Consider the following 26,970-nt stretch of genomic DNA (forward strand, 5'->3'; position numbering starts at 1 on the left):
ATTAATAAAGGGCCTAAGCCAAGAATAAAATAAATGAATGAAATAGTAATCTTTGATAATGCAATAATCCCCCTATCATTTATAATCTATTTAATAGGTATTTTCATAAAATATAGTATAAAACTATTTACAAATATTTACCTATTAGGCTTAATTTTGTAATATTATTAATTCTAATTTGAAGTAGTTCCTGACCAGTTTAATTGGTCCTAATTGCCCAATAAAATTGTCAATTTCTTGTATTTGACTCTTGAAATACAATTGTATCTTTAATGTCATTTTTAAAATCAGTTTAATAGGCTCATGAAAAATAAAATAAATCTCACTGATTAAATCTTATTTTTAAAACATTTAAAATGATTTTACTGTTATTTTTGATCAATGTAATGTATTCTTTATTCTTTTTTAAATAATACTAAATAACTAAATAAAAGTTTTTCTGACCCTAGGATTTGGAATGAATATGATGGATATGGATGTTTACATATCTGATTTACTGTTGTGCTATGGTACTTTTTGTAGGGCTAAATGTGCTGTAATGTTTATAGATGATTAATGATCTAATCACAACAGGAATTGTCAATACAAAAGTCAGAGTTTTGATGTATTTTTCATTTATTGTTTTAAATAACACGTTTTTTCATTTTTTCTTGTTTTTTTTTTAAACAGCATCCGTACAATACTAAAACACTGATGTAACAATGGTGACCCTCTAGATGGCAGTACAATCACATCTTAAACGTTTTTCAACAGCAAGAGTATGGAGCTTAACTTCTCTAACAAGACACTATATTTCATAAATAATTTAGGTATAAACACTGAGCAGTCACTCTTCACAAAAAAAGTTCACAAAAGTAAGACAGTTCACAAGATCAAATGCGAAATGCAAAAACACAGGATGAAGGCTTTCCTTTGCAGTTACTCAATTGCACTCTGATGCCTTGTTCTGTTTTTTTAAGAGGATCAAACAAACAAACAAACAAAAATCCAACTGTACACTGATTTAGTAAAATGATCCGTTTCGGACGCGGCCGATCACTGCCTACGAAAGTCCCAGTGTTCCAGATACAATCGATTACTCTTGTCACAGTATTGTAGCAGCTCTTCAGCACTGGCAGTAGTTAAACAATGGCCTCTCTACAGTAGCAAGTCTTGGTTTTAGAAACGTTCGGATCAGGAGTGCTGGCATGGCTTCCTCAGCAGTAAGGCCCAGAAGGTATACAATTCAATTTCATTGAATGAATTTAGCGTCCATCAGGCCAAATGCCACACACTCAAAAGCAAATAGAGTCAAACGTAAGTGTTTCTGCATATCCTTCATTTGCTTTGAAGCTCTCTGAATGAAATCACTGCTGATGTGCATTCAGCTAAAGAACTGCGGCTCAAGTTGCACTTCTGGCAGATGAAATAACCGCTAAAACGCTTACAGGGCAAACAAACGTTCCACTGAACATATCTCAGACTTTAATTCATGAATTGAGTTGTTTTATGGCACTGGCTTTGCTAAACATGACTTTGGCAAAACCAAATCTATAGGGAAGCTCACAGTTCATCTGGCAAAAGTTTTGATATGTGTGTGTGTGTGTGTGTGTGTTTTCTGCATCATATCTTTGGTTAAGGATAAAACTAGAATGAGAGGAACTTAAGACTTTTGAGCAGATAGTCAATGTTTGACAAAGGGAATAAATGTTATCTTGCCGCATCTTCTTGCGTGTCACTATATGAAACGTGGCCCACTTACGCAATGTCCATTTTCTAGTCCACTCAATGAGAGACGCTCACTATGAAATTAGTTTGAAAGCGGATAAAGCTTTTAGCATATTATTGTGGTGTTTTTTTAATGCCAGGTTCAGACTAAACAATGTTTTTGTCTGTTGTGTTGGTTCATTTTAGTTGTGATTTTGACTATTTAAAAGGCATGTATGATGTCACAGCGAAGGCAGAACTTGTTACTGACTAATGTAAATGTTAACAAACAAAGGCATCTGAACTCAAACCTTTCCTTCATTGCTCCTATGGTTCAAAGTCAGACATTGTGGAGAAAAAATGTCTACCCCATGCCTATAGCCAACCACCAAAGGGCACTGAAAATATTTTGAATGTCTCTTTAGAATGTCTAAGGAACACTAAACATAATGGCTGAAAGTTGTTTGTGAATCACAGTTGTTACTAGAAGGGATAGGTTGGATGAGTGGATGGTGGATGAGGAGTGGTGCCTACTCCATACATCACTCTCTTTGTCAATTTTATCAGGGAGAAATCATGTAATCTGAACCTGGCATTAAAAATTCTTTAGGACTGGTGATTTTTTTTTGTTAGTTTTTACATAAAATAGGTAGTTTTTACCAAGCAAAAATAATTTTGATTGTCACTTTTTTAATAAAAGAACCTAACTGCCAATACAGAATTCAAATGGTTGATGATTTCTGAATTAAGTGCACTTCAACCTTCCTGTGCGTTTGCTTGAATTCTTCAAATTGCTGATCAACACTACTCAACAGTACTGAGTAGTAGATTAAAAAGAAATACAGACAAAGTGAAAGTCTAGTCAACGTAATCCTTCTGTAAACCTCTATCACACAATCACTACGCCAGCCACATTATTAAAAATATTTATCACGGTTCTACAGAGCAAAATGGTTAGGTATGTACCTTTTTTCTGTAGAGACTCATAGAAATGTATGAAAGAAAAAGCTCAGATTGTAGCACAAAACATGAGCACTGGTTCCGTTGAACACTGTTTCCTAGTTGCAAACAAAAAAAGAAAACAAAATAAAAATAAAGTGCTTCCAATAAGATCTCCTCACCTGAGGACAAACACATGACAAAAAATTCACCTCACAAAAATCTACAATCTTGAAAAATTGATTTACACAAAATGTACAGTCTAACGAAGGTTTGTTTGCAAACATTCATTCTCCACACACACACACAGTATATACAAAGTACTCTTTATCCAGAGTACTGACTATTTACACTGTCTGCCATTTTTTTCTTCTTCGAAACAGTTATCAAAACACGATACGCATTATAAAAGCACAGCGATAAGGAAGCTGCTCAGCAGTGCAGTGAGAAGCAATGAAAAAGGACTCAGCCTGGAAGCCGAGTTGGGGAAAATCTGCCAGCGCTCCTTTTTGGGATGCAGTGTCTCCATGTCTTTCAGGGCATTGTAGGCGGCAGTGGTGAAGTTGGCATCTCCTGTAGTGAGCAGGTCAAACACACAGGAGTGGAAATAGATGTCCTTCACCTCCAGTTGGTCCCTGCACCTCCTGGAGGCACTTTCAAGAGTGAAGACGCCTCTCTGGGCTTCCACCCTGGGCTGCTGCTGCTGCTGAAAGCCAGCCTGCTGGAGGCCAAGCACGGGCAGCTGGAGGTGTCCCTCCTGGTCAATGCGCTCTGATGTGGGGCAGCCGTTCATGCACAGCTGCAGGTCCTGCGTTTCATCAAAGGCCATGGCCAGTTCCTCAGGCATCCGCACAGCTAGTGTCAGGTAACGGCCCTGCTGGCGTATGATGATGGTGACCCCGATGTACGCAGCGTGGATTTCTACATGCCGACCGGGAGATTTCTCCAGGATCCAGATGCTGCGGGTCTCACTGTCACCTCCGCTGATGGTGCCGTCTACGAAGGCGGCTGGAAGGTCGTCTGTCACGGCCTGGTAGACCTTCTGGTCTGTGCATTCTTGGTATGGTTTGAAGATTATTGTGATCTTAAAAGAAGCACAAAGAGCATAGTTAGACTACAGAGTCTATTTACTATCTAGAGCGTTTTACTGATCTTACTGTGACAATTCATTTAGGGGTATAACGTCATGGCTTTTTGGTTTGGTAAGCAGGAGTGCAGAACAAATACTGTACATGTGCAGAATTTACTTTTAATACTTTATAAAGTATAAAAAATATCAAGCTATATTCATTTCCATTTTAAAAATTCACTACTAATTCTTTAACCCCATGACCAAACTGTTTGCTGTACTATAAAATAAATAGGTTTGGTCCATTTTATTAGAAAATGTTAGGTCTGCTGCTGCTTTTTCTATGACCTTTATGATATCAGTAGAATTGATTCATTTTGATTGACATAATTGTCTCCACATACATGCAAGCATTTTGATTTCTGTGGACATATTCTGAATGAACACTTATTTACAATTATCAAACTTTTTTTAAAATTACAATTGTTTTTTGATGATGTTAATGAATTATTATTAGTTCTGTATTATAGTAAGTATTATAGCATTTATTGCAAAATTTGAAATAGTATTTGTTTTTTAAAATAATATCTTTTATTTCAGATTAGTTTTATTAATTTTAGAACTTTTAGCAATTTTTAACTTAAATAGGTCTCGCTACTCGCTGTCTTGTCACCACAGCTGATTCCGACTGATTAGCCGGAATTATTTCCTGCAATTATCAGATAAAATAGCATGCTGTGTGCACATAATCGTGCTCACAAATTGTTCAAGTTGCCTCCACTTCCCAGGTAAGTAAAATCATATGCTTATATACCATGTTTGTAAATGTATTTGTTTTCCTTAAGATTACTTATCATTTATAATTTTCTTTAGACCTGTTAAGCACTCCAGAATCAGACAGATTGATTGACTCTTGGCTATAAAAGAGTAATCTGAAACGTTGTCATCGAGTGTTATGTCTTGCTCCACTTCTTTGCCGTTATTTGACATCCCGCGGTCCGTGTGATGACGCGTGAACAAAATTATGACAGTTGGCCACACCTACTTGTAGCTTCTTTTGCATTGTTTAGAAACGTACAGTCTATGCTTTAAACATGGTTTAAGTTGACAAAAAAATTTTATCTCATTTTTTTTCAAAACTATTCATTATTATATGGCAGCTATTCAGATTGTTGGATAATATTCCCGCAAAATAAAACATACAGCTACTGTGTTTGTAAATAACTTTTGAGACCCAATAACAAATCAAAACAAAGATTAACCTGAAAAGCATAAATATTAAATGACAACAAAAACACCAGTCCATTTAAAACATAGTCACTTTAAATCTGTTTCCCCAAACAATTCCCATTTTCCTATTGGCGGAACAAAATATCTATTATTAGTTGAGCAGACGATACAATATTGGTCCAGTCAGGATTTATAAACAAACTGAGAAATATTTTTTAACATCACACACAACAAAAAGCATATTTCCAGTGTATCTGTACATTACAATGCACTTCTTAATATAATTTGTGTTGATATAATAACACAAATCACGTGAAAAAAATGAGAATTAAACAAGAAAATCTGGATTTGTACAGTTCTTTAGACTTTCACACATATTTACAGACACGCAAACCCTTTCTGCAAGTGTGAACCATAAAATGCAGTCAGCTTACAGTTGCTGTGAAACTCTAAGACTTGTGGGAAGCAAAAGCACTGGCTAATAGGAAGTGTGGCGTTACATTAGTGGTGGATGAATAGTAGCTTTGTACACAGGATGAGGATGAAAAATGATGACTAGTTGGCCATAAGGTGAGGCAGCTGAAAAGGCCTCAGTTAAGCACTGTGTGTTAATAATTACTTGCAAATGTTTAATGATGGCTCCCCCACCTTTAAGGTCAAGGGGTCAAATGAGCAGTAATTAGCATTGGCAGCCAGACTTAGCATTGAAGCCACATCTGTCCTATGATGAGCTCAACAAAAATAGCAAATATCTTGCATACGCAGGCTGTATCATTTACGGCTATTTCATATTACAGAAATGCTTCTGATTTAGCACTTATGGCTTTGTGTTTGTTGTAAACGGCTCTGCTTCGAGTGTTTGTCTGTAAGTGCCACACTTGGGGAAAAAAAAAACCCCAAAAAAAAAACAGAGGCTTCTTTCAAAATCACCTTTAATGGGTCATGCTGTGTTGCAGGCCACAGCCAGCCATTAATGATGTTACAATTTCACAGACATGTTGGTCACAAGTGTTAGTCACAAGATGATGGCTGTTTGCTTTGTTTAACTTGCACCTGTGACTGCTTGGTCAAAGTTGAATGTTATTGGTCTTATCTGCCGCCTGCGGCTCTTTCTGATAATCTTATCCACATAAGCATGTATAGAGACATCATACACTTTAAATAAAGATTAAAACAACACAGAACGCTGTGATTTTAGAACAATGTTTTCAGCAGAAAATTGAAGATTTTCATGAATTTTTTTAGGTTTGTTTTTGCTATTCATTTACACGCAGTTGACAACTTTATGAGAAATTTTTACAAAATGTGAAGTAAAGCCTCTCCTTTTTCCCTACATTGTTGTCAGGTAAAGTCAGGTTTAATAAATTTTTACATTTCGTATTATGCAACATTGTATACTATATTCATAAACCAAGATAATCCTTGAAAAGTTTTACAGTTGATTCTGTTTAATATACAGTTAAAGTCAGAATTATTAGCTCTCCTTTGCATTTCTTTTCTTTTTAAATATTTCCTAAATGATGTTTGACAGAGCAAGGAAATTTTCAAAGTATGTCTGATAATATTTTTTCTTCTATAGAAAATCTTATTTGTTTTATTTTGGATAGAATAAAAGCAGTTTTTTTATTTTTTTAAAACCTATTTTCATTTATATATACACTAGGCATCCTGAGCATGCGTCAATAGCACCACCACATTTTTACAGTGCTCCCAGGACAAGTGTCATTCAACTGCACTAGTCAAGACAGTGTTACTACGTGAAGATGCTGGACTTAAGCGCTGTCTACTGGTGTAGTAACAAACAAACAAGGAAAACATAGCACAAAGGCAAAACATTTCATAGGTAAGATTTTGTTTTTTACGTTTTTGTATGTTATTAACTTTTGTGCTAAACAGGTGACGTTACTGATGATAATACCGTCTCTTACTGCATGAGGCAAAGTAGTAACAACTCGCACTAAACACTCGGCTCATACTAATATTGTTGAATAAAATCAGCAAACAATGCAAAAGAAATATGACAAAGAAATGCTGCGGTGCCAGAAACTTGTATTATTGTTGGCTAAGAGAACGAGTCGTTCATAATGGAGATTCATTCACAAACGAATCGCTCCCTTCGTCAGTATGAGAAGTGAAAGCAGCAGAGGAGGTGCATTTTAGGACACAGATTAGATCAAATCTAACAGGGAGGGTGGATAGTAAATTTTCATGCACACAAACACATCTTTTTGTCAGGAATGCCCCTGCGGTCATTCATCCGTCACTGTGGAAAAGTGATGTAAAATTATAATTTTTCGTTATTTAAAAAAAAAAAATTGCATACCGACCTCCGGGAAAACTCCCGATCATAGATATATGTGTATATTTATATATATATCTGGCTTTGGATGGCCACAGTTCTCCACTGCAGCTTGGTCCCGCATTCATTTCAAAGTAGCCTTACCCTGTACTAAAATGGCGGCTCTATTGACGCATTCCTTCCAATAGACATCAACAGGGTAGGCAACATCTAATGTCTATGACCCATTTTAAGGTCAAATTTATTAGCTCCTTTAAGCTATATTTTTTTTTTTGATAGTCTACAGAACAAACCATCGACATGCATTGACTTGTCTAATTACCCTAACCTGCCTTGTTAAGCTAATTAACCTAGTTAAGCCTTTAAATGTTACTTTAAGCTGTACAGAAGTGTTTTGAAAAACATCTAATGAAATACTATTTAATGTCATCATGGCAAAGATAAAAGAAATCAGTTATTAGAAATGAGTTATCTTTACATTAATTCCAATTTCATTTAAACTATTTTATAGTTTTAGACAACAGCCAGAATGCTTTGCAATAACTTAACATTTTAAAGGAACAGTAAACTATTTCAGTATAAAATTTCATGATGTTCCAAACCTTAATGACTTTCCTTTATCTATTAACATATCTTGTGTGTCAAAAATGTCTAAAAAAAGTGTGTCAGTATAGATTTTAATATTTATTTTTTTTTAATCAACTGAATTACAAATCCTGCAAACCTTATAGCTATGTCACACGTCCAGACCATCTGATCAACTTTTTCCAACAAAACAAAAAGACTATAAAAAACGACTCACCTTATTGGTAGCTGTGGCACTGGATCCATAAACCACTGGAACATTAGTGACCTGCACTGACAGGTAGTTGTTATCAATGAGAGGCCAAGCCCCTTCAACTTTACATGTTTGAAACTGGTCTTTAAAAGTCCTAAGATGAGGGTCCCCGAACAGGCCACAGAACAGGTACATCAGACGAGGGTGTTCGGGCACCCCCGTCCCGAACCGCGACACGTGGTGGTGATGCCGGCTGTGATAGTTGCAAGGCTCGATAGGGATGACGGGATGGGTGGAGGACGTGGGCCCGTCTTTGGAGCAGTTCCTCTGGCTCATAAGGTCAGTGATGCCCAGCATGGCGGAGTGGAAGACCAGGTTCCCCCTGCAGCTCTTGGCAGTACGCTGCGTACAGGCCGAATAGGCTCGCAGCGCCTTGCAGAACTCCGTATCAAAGCCATCCAGTGATGGGTTCAGATGGGACGTCAGAGAAACGAAGTCGGTAGTGCACTTCTGGATGCGGCACTGAGGAGTCTGAACCTGACTCTCACCTGACAAAAAAAAAAAGAAGCTTTTTTTAAAATGCAGCTTAATGCGACTCAAATACATAAAAGCAGTTTTTAATATTGAACATCAGGGGTACCAAATATCGATGCATGTTAATGTTGCGATATATTATTTTACATTTAATCATTGATTAATTACTAATAATACTGTCCATGTCAAGACTGAAAACAGATCACACTATTATCAGATCATTTTAATCATTTTATTCTTTGTTGTTTGTACTTTCTTGTTTCTTTTATTCTAGTTTATGTAAAGCACTTTGTCCACGTGATATCAAAATTTGCAGTGTTTGTTTTGCAAGCAGAGATTAATCCGTTTCAAGTACATCAACATACTGAGATAAAAGTCTCTGCAATTTTTAATGGTGCTTGATATTTATATTAATTGGGCTACACATTTTGAAATGTATATCAATAGCTAGTCTTGAAGTTTGTACACTTGTGTAAGCGTTTTTATTTAATGAATGGAAAGGAAATGTTTTTCATAGCTTGTGACCATAGTATGGTGTTTTTTATTGTTTTGGTTGATCGATTAACTGATATGTATAGAAACAACTCTTCTTAAGGTGAACATATAAGGTTGAAGTCAGAATTATTAACCCTCTTTGAATGTTTTTTGTTTCCTTTTTTTTAATATTTCCTAAACTACGTTTAACAGAGCAAACAATTTTCACATTATGTCTAATATGTTTTTTCTTCTGGAGAAAGACTTATGTTTCATTTTGGCTAGAATAAAAACAGCTTTTACATTTTTAAAAGCGATTTTATGGTCAAAATTATAAGCCCCTTTAAGCAATTTTTTTTCTCAATAGTCTACAAAACAAACCATCATTGTACAATAACTTGCCTAATTACCCTAACCTGCCTAGTTAACCTAATTAACATAGTTAAGCCTTTAAATGTCACTTTAAGCTGTATAGAAGTGTCTTGAAAATTATTTACTGCCATCATGAAAAAGATAAAATAAACCAGTTATTAGAAATGAGTTAATAAAACTATTGTGTTTAGAAGTGTGTTGAAAAAAATTTCCGCTCCCTTCAACAGAAATTGGGGAAAAAAACAGGGGGGATAATTCTGACTAAGTGTTTACATAAATATAACAACATACACACAAACAATCAAACAAATAAACAAATAAACAAATAAAATGAACCACACAAACTACAAATAAGACTTTTGGTTCTAATGACTGATACAGTGTCAATAATTACCTGATAATCTGATATTTGTTAATTAGTTTGGATTGCTTATACATCCACAACATTTTAATTATAATTTTTATATATGTATTTTTAGAGACCTGTTTTTTTTTATTTTTGAAGAAATGTTTAATATATGAATACAAAAAAGACTATAAATAATAATGTAAAAATAATATTTACAAAGGTGTACAAAGTAAGAATGTTTCATAAAAATGATAAATCTACTAGAGATATAGCTAAAATAAAGAATTGATTGAATGAGTCTGCATTAATTCTGATATTTTCAGTAGGCATCACAATTTTCTATGAAACCGAGTCTGAGTTTAGGCTATTTTTGTTACCTGTATACGCTTAAATTCTCATGAAAAGCGCTTGTGTGTTTGGCTCAGTCAAGTAAGTGGTCAAATGTTCTTGCACCGCAGCTTTTATGCCACAAGTTTAATGTAAACACAAGTCAGAAGTATGAAGCTCACTATAAAGAATTACTCTTGTTTAAGTGGTATGTTTACAAAAAGTAGGAGAAAAGCAGAGCATACAGTGCCATTAAAATGATTAATAAATATGTTACTGTAAATATTAATTTGTTTAGTTTGTACATAAGCAATTACATTTTAAAAGAAAAATACCATTTGTTTTTATTCAAACTGAAATGTTCAATGTGTTACAATCTCTTTGTATTGGTTTTCAATGTTCTAAATAGCAAATGTTTTGCTCATTTCTGTTTTCAGTGCACTTCTCTGTTATTATGTTTCACTTGATGATAACATTACACACAATTTTTAGTTATTGCATTTAAGATATGTGTGTATTCTAAAGTGTTTGCTTTGATGTTTAATTTAAATGGTATACAAAATGTTTCAAAACCTTGTGAAATCAGCACACATGCATTTTTATGAACTGGGCACCTGTTTTACTTAAACTTTTTTTTTTTTAAAGAATCCTGTCTTAACCAGTCGAGCTTATAAACTATGAACAAAGGCGCACAAATGCAAGCCAGAATCTTCTACCACCTATTGTTGTGACTCGAGTAATAAACCAGTTTAAACTGCTTAAACATTATAAGGTGTGCTAGCATGAACTCCATGTGTGTTTTACATTATGCTCAAGAAACATTAACAGTCGGCTCAACAAGTGTGTGAAATCTCCTGTTATCTACAAAGGAGAATGCTTATGGCCACAATAAACTCAAATAAAACGGCACTTCAAATGAGAAAAACACAGGAGGGCTTGTCTGCTGATCGCACATGTGTTTGTAAGCAAAAAAAGAAAAGAAAAATTGTGTTGTGGCAGTCTAAGACTACACGCAACTATTTATCTCCTCAAGTGTCATTAGGGTGTGGACTCAGGGTAACAATTAAAAGTGTTTTCTTTGAATGCTACATGCTTCACTTGTACACGTTCCAATAAAACTTGTATGGTTTTGTTCTAGGGATGGGTACTGGAACAAATTTCCTCTTTCAGTTTTAGTTTGATGCACAAGCTTGTGATTTAAGTCCCTTGTAATCTCGATTCAGATTTAGTTGCTATTAATTGGCTTGGTTATACTTCATATCTGGTGCAGAACATGTTAATTTTTCTCAAGAACCAAAAAATCTTTAACCTTTTGTTGTAAACTTCTATAAATGGAAATGCTATTATGTTAACGCTTCAAATGAATGATCTGTGTTTGAACTATTTATGTTTTAATCATTGGAATGTTAATGTTTCTACCCAAATTAGTTCTTTACAAAAACATTATGCATCTAATTAACATTTATAAAGAGTTTAACTGTGGCTTAAAAACAAGCTTTAAAATCTATTTACACACAAGCTTTACATTTTGAAATGTAGGTTAAGTACGATTATAATTAATATGCAGTACACTTCCTGTTTTAGCATCTATAGTTTTTAAAAACAGTGTTAGGAATCCTACACTCTAGAAAAAAATAACTGTTAATCAACAGTTTCCATTTTTTGTGATACACAAGTGTTTTACAGTTTGTGAATTGCATTATGGGATGTTCATCACTGCTGTCGAAATTTCATCTTAAAAATCCACCTCTGTAGTTCAGTGGCGGTTCTAGTTTTAATGACACCCTGGGCAAAACCACTCCAAACCCTTCCCCCGTCCACCAAGAAATGAAGACAATATGTGGGTGATTTTTTTATATATTTAGATACGTATTTTAAATATAAACATTTGAAATAAATATTGTACATACATTTAACTATATATATATATATATATATATATATATATATATATATATATATATATATATATATATATAGGGGGTGTTTTTTAGCCTAACTGTCCAAATGTATCTTTCTTCGTTTCTGTCTCCCCTGAAAAGTTGTTTGTGATGTTTTGTGTATGGTCTGGGGGGTCCAATCTCGCTATACGAAAGTGTAGTGACAAATAAATTGAATCTGAATCTGAATATATATATATATATATATATATATATATATATATATATATATATATATATATATATATATATATATATATATATATATATATATATAACTATTTGTTGATTATTTGCTGCAATTATTATTATTATTATTATGAAACAGCTATTATTCTAAAAAAATAACGTGAATTAACCCTAAATGTAACTGAAAAACAATGTAAAGACACAGCTATAGTAATATTCTAAAACTTTTGCATAAATATTAATTATGACCGTTATAAAGAATACAAAAAATACATGTTTTATAGAATTATTTGTTGTCTTAGACCTGACTCATGGCGGAGAATTAATATTATGATGTCTTAGTTACCTCCCGGACTCATTATTCCTCCTTTCTGCCTCACAGCTATGCTTAGTCAAAGTATCATCACCATCATCATCATCATCATCATCATCATCATCATATTATTATTATTATTTAAACTTTAGTTTTTTCGACTTGCATGTTGACGCATATCGGCGTGCATGTAAACAACCGGGATCAAGGGGCAGCATGTGTGAGGTGCGGGGGAATAGCTTTCTGCGCACATGCGTCAATTTGTTTTCACCAGTGTTGTTTCGGTTGCACATAGAGAATAACAAACTTGCACGTGCAAAAGATGCCAAATGTGAATGGCCCCTAGCGTCTTTAGCTATTTTTTTTTTTCTTTTTTTGTCTTTCCGTGTCGCCGCCAGCAAGATGCCGCCCTGGGCGATCGCCCATTTTGCCCATGCATCCGCCACTGCTACAGTTTAACAAAGTGACTTTTATTTATTTATATTTTAGCGGTTTGAAATAATATAACATACAGAAAAATAAGCCTGTTGAACAGAAAATGTACTGGCAGTAAGCATGGCACGATTACTGTTTTTTCAAGGTATACCACAGCTTGGAAAAGTCAAGGTTTTCTCTTACAAGTCAAATTTTCTCTTACAATGTTCCTGTGATATATGTAAGTTTTTTATTTTTTTTTTTTATTTAATTTTTGTTTAGTTTTTTAGGACAACAGTATCTCCAGCAGAAGAAAATGCCATTTTAAATAAAAAAGAAAACAGCAGAAGTCAATGATTTATTTGAATTATTATTGCATATAATTTCAAAGTATTTTAAATGTATCTCTAAGTCAAATATATTACGTTCAAAGGGGAATAGTTATTGTTTTTTATCCAGATATTTAAAAAGAACATATTTTAGATCAGTGTTCACAATACCGTAAAAACCCTGACATTTTTATCCAATGCCATCATAATCATACAATCAGAATTTTATACCGGCCCATGCTAACTGGCAGTTTATTACAAGAATTTTGTACCGCAATATACAAAAACATCCCAGCTAATATTCCATTTTACATATCAAGTTATTTTTTCAGATTAAACATTTTTAGAAGAAAGCTCAAGGTCCCATAATGCAATTCAAAAGCATAAATAAACAGGGAAAATTAAAATCAAGAACCACAAAACATGAAAAACTTACAGTGCATGACTGTTATTTACTACAGTGAATGAAATCTTTTCTGTTTTTCCTTAATTGAACTGAAAAAAAAATGAAGCCTAACATTTATTTTGATGAGTTGTTGTGAATATGCTGTGAGTTATGTGGGTCTGTGATCATGTAGTTATAGCTTTTTGCAAATTAAAAAGTTAAATGATGGGTGCTTCAGTGCATTGAATACATGAAGGCAATTGTCATGCACATTTTGTCAAGAAAGCCACTGTAAATCTCCAGCATGATTGTTTTCTAAAGCATTTTCTACACAGAAAAATGCAAACAATTTAATCACTCAATAATAAAATCGAAGACATCATTCTAAAATAACAACAGCTTGTTATTCATTAGCTTCTTAGTTAAAGAGATAGTTCACCCAAAAATCAAATGCTGAATTCGACAAATGCACACTTGGATCATGCAATTTGTTGATATATATTGGTGATTGGTCTTGCTATTATCAAAAGCAACCAGATGATATCTGGTTTCAAGGTTTATTGTGGTTTGGAAAAGTCAAGGTATTAAAACATGTTTTTAGAACTATTTTATTTAGTTTTTTTGGTCAACAGTATCTACAGCAGAAAAGAACCCTCTGGAGCAAAAGATGCTGGTTAGCCCACTATTCAGGAAACATCTAATCAGCAATCGCTTATAAACCAACATAAAAACATGCTATAGACCTGAACAGTGCAGTGGCTTTCTGTATATCCAAAGAAAAGAATAATATCTAAAAATGCATTTTCAAGTTGTTTTTTACATTATTGAAGACAATTATTTAGCCTGACATGTTTATTTTTCCAAAATACTCCAAATTTTTTTTTAATAAAATATACTGTATTCAATGAGAAAAAAAAGAGTAGTTTTTTTATCCAGACATTTAAAAAAAAACATTTTAGAGTAGTAATCACAAAACAGTGACACCATGGTATGTTTATCCAAGGCTTCTACACCATCAGAATCTTAGGGTGCTTTCTTATTAGCACTTTTGGTCAGAGCAAACACAGTGATACATAGTGATGTCTGGTTGTGTCCTCCAAAAACAGCTCCTGCAGACACTGTGTGATGTTCTGAATGTTTCTAACATTTTTGTGGCAGATAGACGTGAGTCGCTTTCTGTATGTTCAAAACCAAAAGCTTCAGTAAAAGCAGAATGACCGCGATGTGCAGGTATCTTTCAATTTCGGCGCTTGCTTTCGTAACCGTCACCTAGCAACGGTCGTAAAAAAAGGCAGCTCCATGACGCAAGCGTACCGGGGTTCAAAAAGAATAATGGGTGCTTTCACACTAGCACTTTTGGTCCGCACCTGGGTTTATTTAAGGTCATAGTACAGAACATTTAGCTAGTGTGAACGTGTCTTCTATACTCGGGTGTGAACCCGTTAATCGTACCTGAGTCCGCCTGAAAGAGGTGATCTGGGGTACGGTTCATTCGAACTCTGGTACAGTTCACTTCTGATGTGAATGCAATGGTACCAAATAACGGAAGTGAACCGCCAACTGTACAACAAACTATGGTTTTCAAAACATTTGTTCGTGAGTGTGTGTGTCTGTGTCATGTTCCAAAACCAAAAGCTTCAGTTAAAGCAGAATGACTGCGATGTGCGGACGTCTTTCAATTTCGGCGCTTGCTTTCGTGACCATCACCTAGCAACGGCCGTAAACAAAACAGCAGCTCGATGACGCAAGCGTACCAGAGTTCAGAAGGAAAAAAGACAGTGTGAACACAAACCAACCGAGGAGGTGGCAAGGGGGAACAATCGAACTTGGGTACGGTCCAGGCAAAAGAACCAAGTGTAAAAGCACCCAAAGACAATATAAACACAAACCAACTGAGGCGGTGGCAAGGGGAGACAATTGAACTTGGGTACAGTCCAGGCAAATGAACCAAGTGTGAAAGCACCCTTAAACCGGCCCCTGCCTAACCAGACTACCATTAGACTACAGTCGCACATGCGCTGAGAAACCGTTTGACCAGGCTGTAGATTACAAATAAAATTGTAAATAAACGTCCAATTTCTTACATGGACAGATCGTTGTACTTAACAAGACCTTTTTTTATTTCCTCTTGGCTAGTGATTTGGACTCTGTGTTTATTTTTAATCTAAAAAGCCTATAACCATTCACTGCAATTATAAGACTCATTTAGCAAAAAAATCTTTGTTAATGTTCTACAGAAGAAAAAACAAATGTGATCTACATCTTGGATGACTTGACCTTTGGGTGAACTACCCCTGTAAGCATGGCTCTGAGTAGTAAATGCTACATTTACATCTATAGAAAAGTATGTAATGATAATAGATGCACCTTACTTAAAAACATGTTTTACTTCAAACTGTAGTTGAGTGTTTGAAATATAGAGAGCCCCCTCTGGCCTTCAGAGGAGATTTACTACTGATTATAGAATCGTGCTTCAATGACAGAATGCACAAGACAATCACAGTTTTGGCTTAATTCCCATTTGGCTTTCATTTCAACTCATTGTGCTAGAGTGTGTGAAATTTTATCACATTACAACATTAGGCACATTCACATCAAGACTTAAAACTGTCTAGCTGTCCTTTTACTGAATGAGCACTGTGCTATATCCGATAGCAATTTTGACCTTAAAATGTTTTTTTAAAAATAAAACATTGCTTTTATTCTAGCTGAAATAAAACAAATGGGACTTTCTCCGGAAGAAAACATATCAGACATACTGTGAAAATTTTCTGTTAAACTCTGTTAAACATCATTTGCAAAATATAAAAAAAAAATAAACAAATAATAGGAGGGCTAATAATTCTGACTACAACTGTGTATATACATACATGCACACACACACACACACACACACACACACACACACACACACACACACACACACACACACACACACACACAAATATACTTGGCTTAATTTAACACATTATTTAAAATCTGTGGCTAACATAACTATTTTAAATTTGGTATTAGTATTTCATGATTTAATATACCGTGATGTATATATTGTTATTGGAATATGATAATTTTGTCATACCAGCCCTATTTACATTCTTAGTGTGAACCAGCCAAGAACTATTCATTCTTAGGATTTGAAGATGAACATCAGTTCATCAAAACAGGAAATCAACCAAGCCCCAGCCCTATTACACAAACACACACACACACGCACGCGCACACACACACACACACACACACACACACACACACACACACACACACACACACACACACACACACACACACACACACACACACACACACACACACACACACACACACACATACACATACACATACACATAAGTAAAATACACCCAGGATCTGGTCATGTCATGCGCCGCCTCCAATTAGCCACCAATGGCACGGACCGAGCTGAACAACATCTCCCAGAAAAGGACAACAGTCTCCACACTGCATCACTTAGAGTCTTAATGCCTCACTTTTGAGTGCGGCCCAATTGCATTAGCTTAGAGAGAGGCCGTCCTAATCTGATATCAGCTGCAGCCTCTCCATTAACACGCTTGTGATGACTCTATCTTACACAGTCAGGGCCACCCATTTCTGCCTGCCACGCCAATAACTCCGACCGCAGCGGATTCAAATGCATCTGATTTGATTATCAGATGACGCGCTGCCGCACAGAGTGCTGTAGCGGATCAGCCGATCCACGAGGAGAAGGAGGCATGACAAAGCACGGCCTAGATTGTGTTTCAGTAACAGGCTGTAAGACAATACGGTAGCCGGGCTGAAGCCATGTTGATGTTGTGCTACAAAGACATTGGCTGGAGGAGAGAGGAAAAGAGGCAGTCCCCGCTCACATCCATCCACCTCCCGCTGTGTTTTATCAGGCAAGGCTCCAGTGACATCTGTACCAGAACACAAAACTCAAATACTTGGCAAGGCATGCAAGACAAAGCCATCTCCGGCACATTCCCATTTATAGTCTGAGCGGATGCTCAACGCAGATGCACAGCAAGTAATATTGCAGGATGAACAAACAGCGGCTTGCTTCAAAACTGACCCGGGTAAACGGGCAAAGGTATGAAACGACAAAGGCTGTGCTGCAAATTTAACCACATTAGGTAGGTATGTCCTACATATCGCAGAGAAACAGAGAGGCTTTTCATGGAGGCCCACTGGCCATATGTGACCCCGTCGCCCATCAAACGCATGTGCCTCTATTGTTCCTCTCAGACGCTTGCTGTGAGGTGTTAGGTTTGTCTGTTTTTTAACCCGTGATATTTTGCTAGGAATTATGTGTCATTTGAATGTAAAGGGCACAGCACATGTGTAAACATTTAGACTTAAGCGGTAAATCTGCCACCCCAACGTAATCCAATTCACAGCAGTGCTGCATGTGAGTTGATTTTGCTGGTCGCTTTTTGAAATGCAATTATCTCGTCACCTGACATCTCCCTTAAAACTTGCTGTAAGTGACCCATTGCAATTGAATGCCCAGTAATAACCTCAAAAAGAGGGATTTAGAAGAACCAATGACATGGAAAAGAACCAATAGACTGATTTTTCGTTTATACTGAAGTCGGTGTTAGAATGCTACAGTAGTAATAGAAAGTTTTTAAAAGAAACATTAGGTAAAAAGTTCTTAAAATAACCATTGTTAATAAACATTTTAATATTCTATAACCTATTACTTTCCCATATTTAAAAAATGCTTAATGGAAACATTAATACCAATGAAAGCCCTCAGTTCTAAGTCTTTGCAAAAAAACATTTCATTCAAACTGCAGTTTGGCGAGATGGGACTGCTAAAGGAATGCTAAGCATTCAATGTAAAGATATGAAAATAAGAAAAAAAAGTAAAAATATAATAAATACAAAGACAAATATAAAAAATATTAAAAATCTAATACACAAATAATAATAATAATAATAATAATGATAATAATAATAATAATAATAATAATAATAATAATAATAATAATAATAATACACAGATTAACAATTCAAATAATTAGTCAATAAATGAAAAGAAAAGCTTATTGGATTAATAACACCACTTTGATTAAATCTAGTAGTACTACAATGGTCAGAAACCTTTCTTGGACATTTTTTTACCAAACATTATTATAATACTATTTTTGACAGTCCTAATTGGGTCTTTGTGCAAAAAACACATATGTATTTTATATGTATAGTTATTATCATATCTGGGGATCTGTAAAATCTATAAAAAAAAAATGTAAACCCCTGTCTTGGGGACCCCAGTTGGGGGCAGCAGATCCTATGCTAGCCCTAGCAGACAAATGGGGGGTGGGAGGGACGGGAATCACACTTTGTGTTAGAATGTCTCAGTGTCCTGACAAATGTTAAGCCTAAAATCTGAATTGTCTCACATTCCGGGTCTACAGCTAATGTGGAAAGAAAAAAAAAAAAAGCACATAACTGAAATCTACGGAACTAATCATTTACTCAATCTTAATGGAAAATATCCATATTTTAAAAGATCTATAAACCTTAATAAATTAATCTCTAATTAAAAAAAATGCAATTCACCTTTACTTTAAAAAAAAAATAGCTTAATAGATATAGAAATCAAAATTCAAACCAAAGTCATTATAGATGAAAAACAAAAACAAAAAACAAACAAAAAAAAGGGATGGAAAAAGCAGTGTTTGTTTCACTGGCTCAGTTCAGTTCTGCAATCCTGCTGTTGGGGTGATCCGTCTCCTTTTCTAGCACAGTGCACACCCTTGTTGCTATTAAGTCGTTGGAAATATTTTCTCAGGGTGGCCAGCCATTCTCAGCTGAAGAGGGGCCCAAAGAGTGTGTGCGGAGTGAAATTTCAAGATGTGGAATTTGGCCAGGGCAGAGAGGTCAACAGACCCACGCCTTCTCCAGGAGTCAACGTGAAGATATGGAGAAAGCAGACTCAATGACATCTCCAGCCTCAAATTCAGGGCTCAGACTCTGTAATCTGCTTTAATACGCTAGTTGGACTGCTCCTTTTGTTCCATTTTTGTGACTTCATATCCATAACAAAATAAAAAAGAAGCAGTAAGTAATTTAGCAGTAAGATTTATCAAAGCTGAAATAAAAGTGTCTATTAAACAAGTTTAAAAAGCAGCTTTTTACAGGTCGTCTGTAAAGTCTGACAATCTCTTAACGATAAAGCACCATTGCAGACATGAGAAAAGGCAGAGAGAGAAAGGACAAAAAAAGAAAGAAACTGAACAGCTGCAACCTTCTCTCGCTTCTGCCAAGATTATAATCCAATCAAATATCACCAAGGGGTAGATGTATATTTGGGACTAAACTAAGCAATTGAGAGACGACACAGCCAGATTTAATAGCCAGAGATAAAATCAAAGAACAGCAAGCATGCAGTTATTTAAAAATGACTCTATGCATCTTACATTTCATATTATTTCCTCACCAAATTAGATTACCTAACATAAGATGTGGAAATAAAAACATCAGATATCTTACATTAAATTAAAACTTTAATGTACTGACAAAAATGCACAGCTGTAAAAGACGTAAGCGTTACTCATTTTTAAAAAAGCACAAAAGGCACAATGGCTTACAAACTTTTTCAAATAATATCACAAATCGTTTACTTTATTTTAAATCTCTTCTCAGATTAAGTTTGATACTAATATGCAGATTTAAGTGGAGTCATTTAATATTTTGCCCACAAGAATAATAAAGTGCGTAATATCGGACTGCCCGGGGTCCATGGTAAATTAATTATGAAGGTGTGACTGCTCAATGGACACCCAGCAGCATTCCATATCCTCTTAATTCACAATGGCACTAACACAGTCTACGGCCAGGACACCCAAAGTGGAGCACTTGACAAGGTGCCAAATGAAAACAGGGCACCAAATGTGTAGAATTCACAGTCTCCCGATCAGAAGCCAACACATTTTCCCACAAAAGCAATTAACACCAGTTTAAACTGCTCAAAAACAGCAAACTAACTAAATTTTGATAGATAGATAGATAGATAGATAGATAGATAGATAGATAGATAGATAGATAGATAGATAGATAGATAGATAGATAGATAGATAGATAGATATTGGAACATTTGTTAACGCATGAAAAACCTAAATGAATAAATAACTAAAGTAAAATGGATGAAAATAAATATAATCACACCAATCTCAATCAAACAGTCTGTCATTATTAAAACAACAAAAAAATTAATTCAGAATAAAACAACCACGAAGGAATAAAAGGTAAAATTAATTCATAATATGATCACTCATAAATATTTAATTTCCATTGAAAAAGCAACCAATCCAGTGAAGCCCAATAAGGATGCGTAGATCAATACACTACATTTATTGGAGATAAAGGTACAATAAGTGTGCAATAAGAGACACGGATGAAGAAAACTGTAAAACACAAAGAACTAAAAAACGACATTCTTCTTTTTATATAAAAGAATCTTAACCAGCACTGCCATAACTCAAAACACAAACAGTATTTTATACTGTATATATATATATATATATATATATATATATATATATATATATATATATATATATATATATATATATATATATATATATATATATATTTATATATATATATATATTTATATATATATATATATATATATATATATATATATATATATATATACACACACACACACACAAACGAGACATAAACACCTCCTAAATGCGTATTTTAAATGTTTAATCCACTAGTTTCCATTAAACGAAGCTTGTGCTCAGTCTTAAAAGTGTAAGAGCGTGTTTACCTATGGGAGTGAGGGAGGAGAGGGTGCACAGCACTAGTAGATGTAGTACCGGAGAGATGAGGCGCTCAGCCCCGGGGTAGTAAGATCCTGCTCTCCCCATACCCATCCATCCATTCAGAGAGACTCAAGAGTACTCCACGGGTCAACAGATCGGGCCTCGCTTCTCGCAACTTCGCGTACCGGAGGGATGCGTAACTCTGTTAAGACGCGGCTACTTTAAGGTAACGCGCACCGTCCATGAGAGAAACAAAGTAGCGATTTTGGCAAGTCCGATCCAGAACACTTCTTCCTGGAAAAAAAAGAACTTAACTTGTATTCGTCTGCCGCCGAAGAGATCCAGTACAAAATAAATCAGTTAACGTGCTAGAATTAATCTGCGCCCCGCGATCGCCCGATTTATGTAGCCTACACATCAGATTTCTCCGCCACAAGGAAATCTAGCCCCGTCTTTCCCCAGTGATCGATAGGGAATCAACCTAACCCAGAGTTTAGCGGAAACCCCGCCCACGCCGACGCACAAGCTCCGCCCTTAACCATACACCCCCAGCCGCAGATTGACAGAGCTCTCACTTTCAGCAGAGAGAAAAATAGATGCAGTGTTTTGTTTCCTTTATGGATTTGAGGATAACAATAATAATAAACCAAAAAGACAGGGTTTGAGGGCTAGATGTTGTTATACCAACATCTCAGTACATTGCTAAATCATTAAACATAATTAAAAAAATATTTATAATGCATTCTTTGTTTTTCTTTATAATTTAAACTTATAAATAGATGAATGAAATCAACCACAAAATCTTGATTATTTGCAATTATAAGAATTAGAAGAAAAAAATAATAATTAATACAAAATAAAAAATTTTCATTAGATAAGTGAAATGAACTGAAAACTCGAGGATTGTTTATAAGAGCTAATAAAGCATTTCTCTAAATAAACGCCAATGAGGCCACTTCAGATAACAGACATGTTGGATTTTGTCAGTCGATGTGTTACTCCTGCCAGGTTTGTTGCCATCTGTCAGAGCTTGTTTTCATCAATGAAACATGCTGAATCAGTGCTTGTCTGATTGTGGAATGCACAAGAAACTATACACTGTAATCTGGTGATTGTCTGCATTTGTTTTGAATTGGTATTCACTTTATAAAGCCCAGTTGTTTATTTAACATGAGCTGTCATAAAGCCTTCTTCCAGTAGGTGAGGAAAAAGTCTCCATGTACTGTGTGAGAAGAAGCAGTTCAATGGGATCTAGCACATCTTTCTTTTCTTTTTTTTTCTTGCTTGAAATTTAACCCATTACTGCACATACTATGATAAATTTATTAAAAAAAATGTTTATAGACATTCTAAAAAAAAAAATTCTTAGCTTGAAGTGCTGTAAAAAAAAATAAAATTGACTTTTAAAGGTACTTTATAATATGTTGCCACATGGCAACAACGCCCAATAGTGGATCTAAATTAGAAATGTCAAATTTAGCACTTTCCTTATAATTAATACTTTTGTTGTTTGAAAGGATTCAATTGATGTTGTAGTGTTATAAGAACTTATAAATGGCACCTTATACATATACTTTCCAACAACTGATATTTCAACAGCTTTCATTTATTCCATTCTTTTTTGCTGAATATTATTGAAAACAAACATAATATTGTATTATCATGTATACAACAGGGTGAATATAAATATTTTCTCCATTAAATATTATAACAAATAAAAACAAGTCTACTATATCCAGATGCATCAGAATAATATATCTACTAGCTAACAATGTTTATATATTATTCTAAATACTATAATACGCCTCTCTTATATGCCTCTTAACTAACTTACCTGAAATGTCTGCATCATTGCTCTTATCAAATGTCCATTCTACATTATTTCCATGGTCACTAAAACCCATCACATCTTCAGTTTCATCTTCAGGAAAAGCCAGTTCTGTCCTTTTCTTCTTTCACTTAGCATAGAACATGGTGGTCCTCGCTGATAAACTGTTCTCTTTATTTATTTCTGATCAAAGGTATTGCTATTATGTTATGTATATTTATTATATTATATTATGTTATATTATGATATTATCCATATTTCAAATTCCATTACCATATGACTTATCAGAAATAAATTAATAGCATTCATGTTGTTATTGGTACAACTTAAATGTTCAAAGCTGACCTTGATAGCTACACTGTAAAAAAATGCTGTTAAAAAACGGTCAGATTCTACGGTAAAATAATGTTTTTTCACTAAAACAGTAATATTCTGTTAAAAACAATGCTTTCTGGGTAACATTTTTGTTTTCGAGAAAGTAACCAACTGCAGAAAACTGTGAGCTAACAGAGTTCAGATTCGATGTTTTAAAGTCTGTGTTTGAAATCACACTTTGTGTCCTTGTTCACTATTTCATACACTAGTTAACTAATATAGTTCACCTGACAGTTTTAATGAACACTAATGAGTGAATTCAGATACTGATGAACACCTGCTGTTAATAATTACAATTACTGAAGAAAATAAACAAGAAACACAAACAGTGACTTGAGTTACAACATTAAATAAAATCAAATAAAATAAAACAGCTTCAGTCTCAGCAGAGGATCATTAAACAACTCCACAAACAACAGCAGACACACTTATTACTGACTGATTTGACTTCCATACTATTCACATTAAGATCCAACAGAAATTAAGGTGTTTTTTGTGTCACCGTAATGGAGTGAGGGGCTGGTTTAGTTGGGCTCTTCACCCTTGAACTGATTAATTCAGACTCTCCAATCACTATAATAAAGAGTTAACAAAATGCTTTTATTATAGCAGTCAAGTTGGAAAGTCAATAAATAGAGAAATATATTTGTCTGAAATTAGTTCTGATAAATGTTTTGGTATAAATCTGGAAGAAGGGCCTCATGCAATAGATTTTATGTTTAGTTACAGGTATTAATTAAATTAATGAGAAGTGAAAACAGAAAGATACCTCAGTAATTACTTAACAGTTAAGAAATGACATACAAAAACAGTTCAGTTATGACAAATACACACTCAGACCTCATGAATCTGACCTTGGGGCTGTTCCAGAAAGCAGGTTATGTGACATACCCGGGTAAGTTTGAGAGTAAGTAGGTGGATAGCCTCAACTTTGGTTCCAAAATCGGAGGTAACTTCTGGGTATGTTAAGTAGCCATAGCAACTTACTCTCTGAAGATAACCTGCTCCGGAGCAGGTTATGTTCAGAGAGTAAGTTGCTATGTTTTAGAGTTTGTCTGTTTTAGAGAGTTTACTGAGCATTGCGTGCTCTTTTGATGAGAATATTTATGGATGTGGACACACAGATACAAGTTTTTTCGTTGTGAGAGGGTTATAAGTGCATAGTTTTTTTCATAACCAAATTCATAATGTTAATGTATTTAACAAACCTTTTTGAAATCAAATGTGACAAACCCCGGGTCTGCGCTTACCATAAAAAAACATTCAGTGCAGCTCTTTGTATTCGCGTCAGGGCATTTTAGGCAACTGTACAATGTGGCAGTATGACCACCTGTACAGTATGCCTGGCACTGAACTGTTTTTTACACTTTCGTACAGTTCCTTGGTCATACATTACTGCGTACCATTACACAGAAGATTCAGAGCACGGCAATAGTGTAGTGGACAGTGCGTTGATAAAGAACAACGGAGCTCACAACGTAGCGAGTTCGAATCTTACTTACAGATCTTGTGTTTTTTCTCTTCTTCTGCACCCTCACATTTTTCTGTATAATATTATAAGTGGCAGCTTTATCTTTTGTAGGAAAATATATCTATAATTTAAGATGTAGGACGTCGTTCTTATATATATACATTCACGCACACACACCTACATTTTTTAATATAATATTTTTTTCAGGGTTTCTAAATGCTATTGTGTGCATTAATTGCAGCCGATTTTAAAGCTCCATCAGTCACTAAAGGACACTGATAATATAAAATTTGTCCAAAGTATAAGTGTGCAGGTACAACTTAATTTTCTATCCTTAATCTTTTGGTGTTTCAACTATTAAACTCATTACTGCTTCCACTTACCAGCTCATTACACACCCCACCTCATCACTATGTTGAGGCTAAATGGCTGATTTTCAGGAAGTAATGATTCAAGTGTATAACACAAATATAGTAAAAAAAAAACTATAAAGCAAATGTTGCTTTACACAATGTTTATTTTTATTATATTTGTATTATAAAATAGAATCATTACTGGGCACTACATTGTTACTTGCTGGAGGACAAAAGATACCCTTTTCTGCCTTATACGATGACACGTACCTGCAGCCTGACCCAGAGGAAATCTCAGTGACCCAAGCAGACAAAACAGATGGAAGAGTGCTAAAAATATATAATTAGTCAAAAAACTATGTTTAATCAAATAGTTTGGTCTGTTCATTTCTTCATTTCCTGAAATAAAATGAATGATTTTGTACACTGCTTTATACACACACCTTTCAACGTGTAACATATTTTTCATATACATTTCTCACCTTAAGTTGATGCTCATGTGACTTTCTCTTTGAAGATGGACCTTATACAGCTACTTTAGAATTTAAATATGTAGATAAAAGATTTTGTGATCCAAGAGTAATATTCAAATATGGAAAAGTGCAGAAAATTCTTACACTGCTTGTTAGTTGAGGCAGAAGGAACTTCGTCTGCATGCAAAATAAAAAGAACCTAAAGCTATCTGACAACAATCACTTAGAACAGTGACAGATTGTGTGGTTTAAGTAAAAAACTCAACCACTGAAAAGCCTTTATTATAGGACACAGCAGTTAGACAGGCCTCTTTCTATTAGCTGCATGTCAGAAAGAATATTCTAGAGTGTTAAATAAAGAGCTCCAGTAATTAAATTTTACCTTTTATGATAATGTTTCTGTGTTTAATGACTTTGGACAGAGTTCTAGCTCCAGAAAGATTACAATTTCTATAAGCCTTATTAGTCAATACACATATTGTGGCTTTAAGAAATTAATGGCAAGAAAAATAAATGCATGAATGGTTACACAACATACTCAAAAAGGATGTTAAAGAGTAGTTTAATTTATCATTGCAATAAAATGGAGGCATGTGTAATTTAATGAACTAATAGGCCTAAAATTTCTTATTATTTATTTTTTATTTTCTTATCTATTTCTTATTCTATATTTCTTTCCTTCGTTGAAGCAGATGTGTAATCTCTGTTTTTAAAACCTCCAGCTCTGTTAAGTGCGTTGCCCTTTTTTTCTCACCGTGACTTTCTATGGTGATTCGTGAATACGGCGATCTACTGAAAATGCCTTCAGATGTGTGCCGTGCACGCGCATTAACCCGCGGTTATCTTCAGGGGGTTGATTTAACTAACACTTGTCACCTGTTTTGGAACTAACATACTCGCGGTAAGCAGGTGTTGGGTAAATCAACCGAAAGTTCAGGGTTTAGCAGATAGTAAGTTAACCCAGCTTTCTGGAATACCCCCCTTGTATCTCAACAATGGTAACATCTCAAATGTTTCATGCTGCAATGCATGCTGGGAGTGGCACGGTACAAATATCCCAGCATGCAT

The 26,970-nt window shown here is 34.8% G+C and overlaps 1 protein-coding gene across 1 annotated transcript; it reads right to left on the reverse strand.

Moving 5' to 3' along the window:
- Window positions 1–597: 597 nt before the first annotated feature.
- On the reverse strand, window positions 598–21,845 carry rgmb (repulsive guidance molecule BMP co-receptor b). Its single transcript, NM_001001727.2, is given in 3 exon segments — window positions 598–3,709; window positions 8,026–8,549; window positions 21,408–21,845. Coding segments are annotated over 3 exon segments (1,311 nt in total). The 5' UTR covers window positions 21,514–21,845; the 3' UTR covers window positions 598–3,028.
- Between the last annotated feature and the right edge of the window lie 5,125 nt (window positions 21,846–26,970).

Source organism: Danio rerio, chromosome 5 (genome assembly GCF_049306965.1).
Source record: "Danio rerio strain Tuebingen ecotype United States chromosome 5, GRCz12tu, whole genome shotgun sequence".
In the NCBI taxonomy this organism is placed as follows: domain Eukaryota; kingdom Metazoa; phylum Chordata; class Actinopteri; order Cypriniformes; family Danionidae; genus Danio; species Danio rerio.